This window comes from Dermacentor variabilis, unplaced genomic scaffold (genome assembly GCF_050947875.1).
Source record: "Dermacentor variabilis isolate Ectoservices unplaced genomic scaffold, ASM5094787v1 scaffold_14, whole genome shotgun sequence".
Classification (NCBI taxonomy): Eukaryota; Metazoa; Arthropoda; class Arachnida; order Ixodida; family Ixodidae; genus Dermacentor; species Dermacentor variabilis.
In genome coordinates, this window is record NW_027460302.1 from 18,177,020 (window position 1) to 18,189,683 (window position 12,664).

Sequence of the window (12,664 nt, forward strand, 5' to 3'; positions counted from 1 at the left end):
AACCGGCCGTGGACGATGACGACGCGAATGATGAAGATGATGATGTTGGTGAAACACCGGTACGACCTTCGTTGGCACAGGTGATGGACAGACTGAATCACGCCCGTCTTTTCTTCAGTTTCGAAGAAGGCGAAGACAATGCTTTTCGGCTCAGCTCTGGAAGATAAAGCGACAGCGATCGCTTTCAGAGGAAAAAAGCAAAAAACCATTACGGACTTTTTTTCCAAATAAAAGTACCCAGAGTTGCTGTACTTTTTTTTTTGTCATCAGATGTGGCCTTTTCTTAATCACTTTCGTTAGTTCGAATTTCGGTTAATTCGAACTCGTTAAGTGTCCCCGTGAAATTCGAATTAACGAGCTTTTACTGTATTTCTTTGTTGAGCTGTGCTATCCGTTTACGCAGTCTCCTATTGTGTCTCTGTTATTTCCATCGGTGCTGCAGGTGAGTTTTGGCTTCCCACATGTGCTGCAACCGGGAGTCTATTGTCTCGAGCCCGGCTGTCGACGGGATCGTTTGCGTCATGCGCTCGATTGCCCACCGCAGTTGGTCGGTCCATTGTTCTATATCTTTGATGTCTTCCATCTGTTGCTCATCACGATGTTTGCGTAGCTGATTCCAGTTGGTGATCTTCATTTGACGACCGGCATTGTGTTCCTGCGGGCCGCCTTCTCCTTCTATGGAAATAATGTAGTGATCGATCCCCAAGTCTTGCATGGTGTTTGTCCAAGTGACTTTACGTGTGTTGCACGTGAAAGTAAGGTCCGGCGTCGTGTCAGTGCTTACGCTGTTGCCCTGCCTTGTTGGTGCCGCGGGGTCGGTGACCAGCTCGAGTCCGGCGTACTGCGCCGTTGCCCATAGATGGGTGCCTTTGGGGTGATCGTGCTTGTAACCCCATGCCGTGTGCGCCGCGTTGAAGTCCCCTCCAATGAACAGCTGTTGCCCCTTGGCGATGTCGATTGCCCGTTTGAAGAGGTCATGGAAGGGGTGCTGGCGGCATCTGGGACTGCTGTAGACGTTGAGTACGAAGACACTGTTGCGGGTCTTGCGTGGTGGAATTAATTCTACGAGAATGTTTTCGATGTCTCTGATTTTGGTGTCGTCTTCGATAGCTGTGTGCGCTCGCTTGACCAGTGTGATGACGTTTGGTTTCTCTGCCTTGCCTGTTATAGACTGGTACACCGCGTGTTTGGCGGGACCATTCGTTTCCTGCAGTATGATGACGTTTGGGCGTTCGGGGATCGTTTTCAGGTATTGTTGTAAGTGCACTCGTTTTGTTTTGGTAACTTCTGCAGTTCCACTGCCATATCCTGTGTTTTTGTTTCGATGAGTGTCGGGCCATGTTTATATCTTGTTACATGTGTTGCGCCGCTTCCCTATGCGACTGTACGATCGTGCTGTTTGCGGCTTCTAATCTCGATAGTCTGAGGTGAACACTCTCCAGGCTCCGCTGGATGGTACGCGTGATGGACGCGATGATAGTTTCCTCGAGATTGCTTAAGCGATCCTCGAGTGCCTCTATTCGCGCGTCGCGTATCGCTGCGCACGTGCGCTTGGGTCGTGTTGTAAGGGTGGGAGTGGGTCTTCGTTTGGTATCGGGGAACTCGACCTCATCGTCCTCTATGGGTTCCTCTTCTGTTCCCTGCGTGGCCTGAGTGGTCTGTGAGGGAGTGGGTCTGCGTTTAGTATCGGGGTATATGACTTCGTCGTCCTCTGTGGGTTGTTCTTGAGTTTCATGCATGGCCTCTGTATCGGTACCGCTCTTCACGGCATGCTGGAGTTGTTGTATGAGGTCGTCTTTTGCGCGAATCTGTGTCTGCATGTGTTCTATTTGCTTCTGCAGTGCTTGTATCGCCTGTGTTAATTTAGTTACCTCCGTCTCTGTTTTAGCGGGTGCTTTGTCGCCAGCCTTTGCGGTTGGTGCTCGTTTTCCCGTGACCGCATCTGCCCAGCTCACCTTCTCGGTGGTTTCGGTGTCTCTTGTTGAGGTCCTTCTGGGGGTGCGGCTGCGAGACCGGCGTTGCTGCTGCTGCCGTGGGTTCAGGGTGCGGCGCCGGGACCGGGACCGGCCTCGGCTGCGAGTCCTGGATCTCAAGCGCGGCTTGCCAGCGGGGCTGGTGGCTTTGGCGGCCGCCTCCGCTTCCTCGGCGGCCCTGTGTCGTTCCCATTGCCTCTTTGTCACGACGTAGGGGGTCTTGTACCTTGCGCGGCAGTTGCGATCCGCCGTCATGTGTGTTTTCCCGCACAGCTTGCAACGTGGGGAGCACTGGTGGTCGGGGCCTGGGTTGAGGGCGCCACAACCACGGCACACTTTGTCCTGAGGATTGGGGCACACGTCCATGCGGTGACAGAGTCTCCCGCAGCCGTGACACATGTCGATTTGCTTGCGATACAGGGCGCAGCAAAGGAGGGCACCGCCGTACCTGACGTAGGAGGGCACTCGCGGTCCTTGAAAGGCCACTACAGTCGAACCCCGCTACAACGAACGTCGCTTCAACGAAATTTTCGCTTCAACGAAATATTTCCAATTCCCCGTCAGCTCGCTATACAAAGTAATGGAACAAATTTCTCATCACAACGAACCATTTTTGGGGCGCGTTTCCGCTTCAACGAAATTTTTGCTATGCGAAGCTCGATTTAAAAATATATCTTACAATAAAACAAGCATATCGCCGCCCATCTATGTACTTCCATAGGCCCACGCTGCTTTGTTTCGCTAAACATTCGCTGGACCAAACTAATCCACTCACTGAAACGCACATGATCACCGCCATAGCTTGGTGTTGATGACTATCGGGCTGGCTGCCTTGCGACAAGGCGCGGGGGCAAGCTCCCGTTTTCTTCCAATCCAATTCAGAGCCGCAACCAATCCGTTAGCAAAGGACGCAGCAGCCTGGCAACAGCAGCGCGTTTGCCCTAGTTTTTTTCACTCGTGCTTGTGCTGCTAGTGCGCTGTAATGAATGCGAGCATGGCGACTTCATCTAGAAAGCGGAAGTTCCTCTCGCTTGAAGAGAAGGCACGGATTATCAGCGCGGCATCCAGTGGCAGGAAAAAGGGAGATGTTGCAGCGGACTTCGGCATCTCACAGAGCACGCTGTCAACGATCTTGAAGTCGAAAGACGCGATAGCGCAAGCTCTTTCTTCGGGGACATCCGCGAAGCGGAAAAAGCTGACGCAAGCGGCTCATGAGGACCTTGAGAAGGCTCTGTACACGTGGTTCCTCGACGTGCGCGCAAAGAAGATGCCGGTCAGCGGAAACATGTTGCAGCAAAAGGCACTTGGCTATGCCTGTATGCTGGGCATCAATGATTTCAAAGCCAGCTCAGGGTGGCTGACCCGTTTTAAGGCCAGGCATGAAATCGTCGCTAAAGTGCTGTGTGGGGAGTCGGCCTCATCAGACGCCGACGCTGCATCTGCTTGGGCATCAGCTACTGTGCCGGAATTAATGGAGAAATATGCCACATCAGACATATACAATGCCGATGAAACGGGACTTTTCTTCGAGCTCCTCCCCTCCAAGACGCTTCACATGAAGGGCCAGCCATGCAGCGGAGGGAAGCATAGCAAAAAGCGTGTGACTGTGCTCCTGTGCTGCAACATGGACGGGTCTGACAAGCGCTGCCCACTGGTGATAGGCAAAAGTGCGAAGCCGCGGTGCTTCAAAGGTGGCAAGAGCCTGCCCGTCAAATATGTTGCCAATAAGAAGTCTTGGATGACACGGGCCGTTTTCAAAGAGTGGCTAACCGCTTTCGACCGTGACATGACGGCAAAGAAACGTAAGGTTTGTTTGCTCATCGACAATTGCTCAGCGCATAACGTTGAAGACGTTCAGCTTCAAAGCGTGGAAGTAAGATTCTTCCCGCCGAATTGCACGGCTTTAATCCAGCTGCTGGATCAAGGTATCATCAATAGCGTTAAAAGCGCTTATCGACAGCGACTGATTCAGCGGCTGGTGTTAAACATCGACACCGGTCGGGCAATCGAAGTGGATTTGTACATGGCTGTACAGATGGTCTCAGCAGCGTGGACGGCAACCAGTCGCAGTATCATCTACAACTGTTTTGTGCACGCCGGCTTTCACTCCGATGCTCAACTGGCAGCGAACTCCACGTCGGACGAGGAAGGCTGCAGTACAATTGCTCCACCCTCCACAGAGGCCAATGCGGCATGGGCAGCCCTTCAGGACTCCGGAGATGTGCCGGCCGATGTTCACATCGGCGACTACATCGCTGTTGACAGTGAAGTGCTAGCTCACGAGGAGCTGAGTGACGAAGCTATAATTGAGGGCGTTCGCCACAACGACGCATCATCGGATGATGACAGCGACGCGGAGGACTTAGCGCCACCACCTGCAATAAAAGTGATGGATGCTTTTGATGTGATCCGCAGATTTTTCGGTGCTCACGATGACGACGTCGCGATGCAACTGTTCACCGAGTGCGAAAGCCGCGCCACTGCACTCGTGGCAAAAAAAAAGAAGCAGAAGAAGCTGACCGACTTCTTTGGAAATAAATGATGTTTTGGGACTATGTGGTCCAACCTGACAGTGTTTTTGGCCTGTTTTCGCCTCAACGAAATTTCGCTTTAACGAAATTTTTCGCGCGCCCCGTCAGTTTCGTTGTAGCGAGGTTCAACTGTATGACCGTCTTGGTATTACTGAGCCGTTTGGCTGCCAGGGCGTGGGGGTTGCGGGCGTGAATGTTGTTGGTGTGAATGGACTTGGCGTCCTCCTCCAACGGGATTCCCCTGATGATTCCCTTCACCGTGTAGTCGGGGGCCGTCTCATAGGCACTGACCTCGTGGCGGCGATCACCGATGGTGATGGCTTCTAATTGTGTGTACTTAGCGGCGTGAGTAGCGTGAGGTGTACTCACGACTATGATGTTTTGGCGGTTGTTGGTGCACACCTTGTCCTCCCCTGCTTCTTACCCCGCTACGTTGGCCGCCCGGTAAATGGCCGATGCGAGGAGCACGGTTCCGGTGGCGGCAACGTCGAGGCCTCCTCTTGGTCGTATCACGACCTTGAAATCACTTTGTGGGTGTAGTGGCATTTTACTGTTCCTGACGACTTGCTGCTTGACGTTACGCTGTCTTTGACGTGAACGCTGTCGGTCGCCGTTCGCTCCCTCGCCGGTGCGGGAGTGGGTTCCGTTCTGGGTGTTGCTTTGCGCGGCCTCGCGGTTAAATTGGGTCTTGTATCGAATGGTGCACCAACCGTTGCCTTGGAGAAACTCTTCAGGGGAGATGTCCTCCCCGTTCACTTGAACTTCCATCACTGCTCCGGCGAAGCGAGCTCCGGCGAGGGTTAGCGTGGAGCTGGTCAAAAGCCTCTGTGATTGGGAAGGAAGTCGTTTCCCACCTTGAATATGGTGCCAGTAGAATCTCGGTGACTTCCTGCATACACTGGTGTTACATTCATGAGGTGAATGAGCGATAATCACAGCGAAATTCTTGGAAAACGGAGCCGATGTGAAGTGCGTTTGCTCCCTTTGGCGACTTCTTCTTCTTCCTCTGTGTATTGGGATGATTTTTGCATTTTTCCATTCGTCGGGTAAGGATGATTGTGATAGGAATTTTCGAAATATCAGGCCCAAGTATCGGCTGCACCACTGTGTGTATCTCTTCAAAAAATGATTTGGAATGTCATCTGGTCCGCATGATTTTTTAGGGTCAAGGTGGAGCAACATGTTAAGGATACCCGCGTCAGATATGATTAAAGGATCGATGCGCAATGTTGAACTGCTACGCAAGCCTGAAAGGTTGCCGTCATCTTTTGTGAAGTTCGAGTGAAAATATTTATTGTAGGCATTAGCGTTGTTAGTTTTTTTACTCAGGAGACAGGTCTGATAACGTGTCTTTAGTAGGGCGGAAATGGTTCCAGAATCGCTGAGGGCTATTTGTCAGAAAGTTAGGCAGCGTTACATGAAAATAATGTTCCTTCGCTTCTTTGGCTGTCTGTCGAAAATGTGCTACTGCGCATGCTAGTTTGTTAGTTTTGGATGGCCGTGATCCATGATTTTCAAGAGTTACGTATTCTTTTTACATGACGCTTTGCGTGGATGACTTCCCGAGTTATCCATGGGCTTGCTCTTTGTGGTCGCTTTTTTTTTTAACGGAACATAGTTAGTTACGCAGTAGGAAACCATATTCTTAAAACGGAGCCAGGCTGCGTTCACATCGATTGACGGGTCGGAGGTTATTTCAGTAAAGGCTTGAAATTCGTACGCAAGGTGGATTAGTATGCTGGCGCCATCCGCCTTCTCGAAGTTGGGTACTATAGATGTACTACAACGCGTCCTTATCGAGCAGTCCAGAGGCAACAAGCATAGCGATATGTTGTGATCTGAAATGCCTCAAATAATTTCTGTCTGTGCTTGGTGCCCTGAGAAATGATCACTGCTTAGTACAAGATCAAGGATACTGTTTGCTGAACCGTGCTTACGCGTTGGTTCTAGAACTATTTGGTGAAGGTTAAATGATAACATTAGGTCAAACAGAATTTCTGAAGATGATGTGTGATGCATAGTTACCCAGTCCACGTCCGGTAGGTTAAAGTCAGCCATAAGGATAATTCTAGAGTTGTTAGCATATCAGTGTAGAAACTCATGAATGGCAGAAATGCTCTCATCACCCAAAGAGGGGCTTCTACATAAGCAACCCACACAAATAGTAGTATTGTTACGAAGAAGCCTGCAAAACACGCTTTCAGCACCTGACACATGTGGCAGTAAAACAAATGGAAGGTTTTTCTTTATCACAAGAGCCATGCCACCGCCATGGGAACCCGGATCTTTGCGAATGACTGAATAGTTCGGTGGCATAATTTGATGGCTGAAAACATCCGGTGAAAGCCACGTTTCCGTGACGGCGACTATATTAGGTTCGCGATCAGTTAACAGGTTTTTGAAAGATTCTATTTTGTTTAGTAAGCTTCTTGCATTTACATTTATGATTGTTAGTTGTCTTATTAAGCTCTTCTCTGCGTCATTCGCGGGCCGTTTATCTTTCTTGATTCCGCTTCGTTTTTCTTAAGGGGTACTTTGTCATTGGTTACATCGTCCCAAACATGGGCACGACTGTTAATGCACAGTTTGTCAAGGGAGACTTTGTCGTGACTGTCTTTGGCACTGTTCCACAGTTTCTTTCTGATGTCCCAAATTTCAGGAGAAAAATCTTTGCCAATGGCAAATTTTGAACCTTTAAGTTTAAAGCCTTTCTTCAATAAATCCGATTTGTCGCGGGAATTTAGAAGCTTAAAAATTACTGGCCAAGTCAATATAGTTGTGATTAAAAAAACGTCACAGTTTCGCCCAAAAGGTGCAGCATCAACAAATTAGTAGACAGCTACACTAAAAATAAGGATAGTTGTTTTATAGGCTGTATAAACTTTTAAACATTCGCTTACTAACTAATTAACAAGCATGGTGTCACACGCGCAGAAGCAAACATGAATACATTTCACGCAATGACCGCGGAAATTCTATCAGCGATAGCAGGACCGAGCGGATCATGGAGCGAATTGACCTTTGCGCGGCCTCTCACTTCAATGTGAACTAAGCGATGAGAGCACAGCGCGATGCGCCTAAATGCGTAGACGACCATGTCTCCATCGCAGATCGCTTTCAAGATAGGTGCCTCGTGGCCGCGCCATGCAAAGCAGCCGCCGTAGTAGAATGCACCTCCTGCTTGCCTCAGTCCTGAACGCAAGTTTGGGGACCCTGAACAGCCATGATGCAGCCCGATTTCCATCCATCACCACACACATGATCACTTTCCTTTTAATTATGGCATCGTGATGAAGTCGGCATGTCCTTGCAGTTGGCCCTTCCATGCTGATAGCACAAACGCAGAAAACGGAAAGACGGACGATCCAACATGTACCACAGCACATGGAGGAAGCTACGGCAGCTAGGCTCGAAGCGCGTACAAGGCGGCCATTTTGAAATGCCTATGACGATACGAGAAGAAAGGGGGTTAACCGAGGGGCCCGATTTTTATTAGTCATATCATAACAAGCCAACAAACATTGACACCAAGGACAACATAGGGGAAATTGTGCTTAATAAATGAAATGAAGAAATGATAAATTAATGGAAATTAAAGTGGATGAAAAAACAACTTGCCGCAGGTGGGAACCGAACCCACAACCTTCGCATTTCGCGTGCGATGCTCTACCAATTGAGCTACCGCGGCGCTGTTTCCCCATCCACTTTCTTGGGTGTTTATGTGTCCTAGTAGAACCCTGGGAGTGTTAGCCAGCGCCACCACTCACTGACCTTGGCGGCAGACGTGGAACGTCTTTTTTGCCTCAGGCGTCACGAGACCGTGATCTTTTTGGGTGAAGGCGACTGGTCAATAAACCCACATATGCTACCTGAAGGTAGCATATGTGGGTTTATTGACCAGTCGCCTTCATTTATTTATTCATTTATTTCATTTATTAAGCACAATTTCCCCTATGTTGTCCTTGGTGTCAATGTTTGTTGGCTTCTTCGCATCATGAAGGCAACATCGCCTTCACCCAAAAAGATCACGGTCTCGTGAAGCCTGCGGCAAAAAAGACGTTCCACGTCTGCCGCCAAGGTCAGTGAGTGGTGGCGCTGGCTAACACTCCCAGGGTTCTACTAGAACACATAAACACCCAAGAAAGTGGATGGGGAAACAGCGCCGCGGTAGCTCAATTGGTAGAGCATCGCACGCGAAATGCGAAGGTTGTGGGTTCGGTTCCCACCTGCGGCAAGTTGTTTTTTCATCCACTTTAATTTCCATTAATTTATCATTTCTTCATTTCATTTATTAAGCACAATTTCCCCTATGTTGTCCTTGGTGTCAATGTTTGTTGGCTTCTTATGATATGACTAATAAAAATTGGGCCCCTCGGTTAACCCCCTTCCTTCTCGTTTATTACATAACGAGGGTCTCGAATCCGGCAACATTGATGCCTTCAGGTAGCATATGTGGGTTTATTGACCAGTCGCCTTCACCCAAAAAGATCACGGTCTCGTGACGCCTGAGGCAAAAAAGACGTTCCACGTCTGCCGCCAAGGTCAGTGAGTGGTGGCGCTGGCTAACACTCCCAGGGTTCTACTAGGACACATAAACACCCAAGAAAGTGGATGGGGAAACAGCGCCGCGGTAGCTCAATTGGTAGAGCATCGCACGCGAAATGCGAAGGTTGTGGGTTCGGTTCCCACCTGCGGCAAGTTGTTTTTTCATCCACTTTAATTTCCATTAATTTATCATTCCTTCATTTCATTTATTAAGCACAATTTCCCCTATGTTGTCCTTGGTGTCAATGTTTGTTGGCTTCTTATGATATGACGATACGGTAACGCAGATTTAGGGTCACACTTGATTCTAACGCACACAAAATTTTTGGACCCGTTTTATCAGGCAAAAAGTGCATGTTCGATTCGAGTAGATACAGTATTTCGAATCTGCTTTTTGATTTGATAACGGCACTGTTCCTTCCTTCACCTCTCCTTTTGTACCTGCAGCTTTCCCAGATATCGATATAACTTGTTCTGGAATTCATGACCTCTTACTAAATAAACACAGACATTACCAAAAGGGCCCGTCTGATAGTATTTCAAATATATTTTTGAAAAAGTACTCTGAATGGCGTGCACATTACCTAATAATTATATTGTCACGTAGTGGTGACGTTGAAGAACACAGTAGCAACACTGTGAAAGACAAAACTAACTTTTATTGGGCGAACCTGTGCCCACAAAAACAGGCTACACTTATAGCACAATGATAGCGGCAAACATGGTTGGCGCTCGTCGAAAATCTGATCAGCGCGTCAAGTGCGTCGGCTTTTATACATCAGTCGTCGAATGTTCCAGAGTAATCATTGGGACTCGCGCGCCTTCCATAAAGTTCTACACCATTCGCGTCGTGCACACATGCGATCAGATTACACAAGGTTCGGTCACAGACAGCGGATGGAATCATTGATAACATTCCAGACTTCCCGATACATGCAGGCGCGTCCTGCACTGTGTGATAACATTTGTTAGGCGGTGAAACGTGTCGCCCGATAAAGACAAACAAGTACACGTGTCAATATTTAAGAAATCACTTGACTCCAGACAAGTGCCACGAATTTCAACAGTTGCCAATGTCGTTCCTATCTTCAAATTGGGCAAGAAAGAAATTATTTCTAACTATAGATCAATTTCATTATTATCTACGTGCTGTGAATTTCTGGAGTATATAATTCACAAGCACTTCATTCAATACTTCACTAATAACGATATCCTTTCACAGCATCAACATGGTTTCCATAGTAGTTTTTCCACTGTTAGACAGATGAGTGAATTCACGCACAATATTGCCTCATCACTTAACAACCGTGAACAGGTTAACACTATTTTTATTGATTACTCAAAAGCTTGTCCTTAACCTTCGCACCTTTTTTTACAAGCTCCTATGCTGATAAATTACTTGGCTGGATTACACATTATTTGCACCTTAGGACTCAGTTTGTTAGCTACAATCGGCAGCAGTCATCAACAGTTCACATTTCTTCAGGCGTCCCACAGAGTTGTGTTTTGGAACCCCTGTTATTTATAAATTATACTAATGATGTCATTCAACTTGTTACTAACACTCAAGTTAAGCTTCATCTCTATGATGACTGCAATTTGTACTGTAATGTCAGTAGTGTCACTGATCATGTTTTTCTAAACCAATGTGTTTTCTTCTTTCTACAACTGAAGCAGAACCTGGCGAATGGAGATTAATTTTAAGAAAGCAGTGACAATGCATTCACTAATAAGCAACAACCTTTGGAATTTAAGTATGGCAATGTGGAACACACACTAGAAAGAGTTCAGGAATTTAAGTACCTTGGTGTTGCATTCTCGTCTAACTACTAAAGTGGAACAAACCATATTGACCTTATTTCTGCAAAATCATTTTAGAAAATAGGGTACTTAAGAACTTTGAAGGGTATGACCAAAGAATGCAAGCTAACAGCCTATAATTCACCTCATCTTGTACATGATACCTCATCTTATAGACGACAAAGATAAAACTCAGATCCATGCAGCAGAAAGCTATCAGATTCATTTTTAACTATTATGACTGCAACTTTTCACCTTCAGGACATTACTATGTCTTATCTGTGAATTGCTTAGAACATTGATGAAGGTGCGATCGGCTTACCATGTTACATAATGCTGTGTATAAATCCGTTTGTACAGCTGCCCCCATTTCTTTCACTGGTCATTCCACACCTGTGAGCCCCCCTCCCCGGTCTGACCCTCTGAACAGTGTGCCATTTCTGGTCTTCTTTCTCGATTGTCACAAGTATTCTGTTTTTCCATGCACAGTTCACACTTAAACAGTTCTCTGCAACAACTTCCCCGTGCACAGTTTGTAAAGCAAGTGTTTAAATGTGTGTCTTCATATTTCCTTTTTCTTGTTTTATGTAACCGCTCCTGCAATGTCTCAAACCTGTGGCAGCAGTATCTGTAAATAAATTTTAAAAAAAGCTATGCGGTTTCCCAAAACTAGACTTTCTCACAATTGTTTTTCAACTTTGGTGTCGACCCTTAAAAAGCGCCTTAAGCTACCTAAGTACCACAAACCTGGACGTGTTTGGCTACTACCAGTTGATTAAAAGCACAAAGCAGTCTGCACCATCGAGCTCCCCCAATCCACGTGGCAATATCTGACTGGCCTCTGGCAAGGTCACCCCTTGCCTGCTGCAGCAGCAGCAAACGACAGTACCTCGTTGAGGGGCAGGCATGCTTGGGCAGCAATCTCCTGGAAGGAGAGGCGGCTGCCTGGCCGCTGGAAGGCCATCTCCATGAGGCACAGCAGGCACATCTTCTGGCGCAGGGACAGCTCACAGGCCGCAAGGTCCGGCTATGGCCACAAGAGTGAGCAACACATTTGAGAGGCACTCGTGGCATGGCAGGGAAAGCATGCGGCTATGCCACTAAGGCATCAAAAACACACAAGGAAAACTTGCCAACACATCCCCTCAACTGCAAAAACTTCCTCGGGGCAACCAAGGGAATGCAGCAGCAGCGTCTTTTCCTTGGGATGAGCAACTTCTTCAGCTGCACAGCTTGGCCCTCATGCACAAGTCCGATACAGCTTAGACCACTTGTAATTAGAGGTGTGCAAATATCAAAATTTTTGGATTCGTATTCGATATGAATAATTAGCATCGAATATCAATAAGCACATGCATTTATCAGAAAGTTGTTTTATTTTAACATGTGTCTGTATCCGGAATGCGGTGTATGCCCTACCTTATCACAACAGCACGAACACACTAAGTGTTGTTGACTATTATCGCGCTCTTGCCTACATAATGACCTGACAATAAACCCTCGGTACATTCTTGTTCCTGCCACCATGTAGTGCCTCAATCGTTTGCAAGACGCACATCGCTTCGCTAACAATACAGCGTCTCCTTGTCTGACCCCTTCTTTGTTCTCGCCAACCTGTGCCTTATTATACTGCATCAATTTCCCGTAAGCTCAGAGGCCCTGTCCCAGTCGCCACTCATTTGCTGTCAAGAAATAAGCTCAGGTGTGGGCTTGGAGCCTGCAAAAGAGTTCCTGCTCGCTGTTCCAAAACCCGTGCCCCATGCTGCTGAGAGAGGGCGTGGTTATGTTGGTTATTCACCGTAACGCAAGTAACAC

At 47.7% G+C, this 12,664-nt stretch overlaps 1 protein-coding gene across 1 annotated transcript in view; it reads right to left on the reverse strand.

Annotated features, from left to right (window-relative positions):
* The window catches only part of LOC142567663 (26S proteasome non-ATPase regulatory subunit 13-like), a 296,627-nt gene that overhangs the window by 46,780 nt on the left and 237,183 nt on the right, over window positions 1–12,664 (reverse strand). The window contains exon 10 of the mRNA XM_075677845.1: window positions 11,739–11,876. Within this exon, the coding sequence (XP_075533960.1) occupies window positions 11,739–11,876 (138 nt within the window). The remainder of the gene's footprint in view (window positions 1–11,738; window positions 11,877–12,664) is intronic.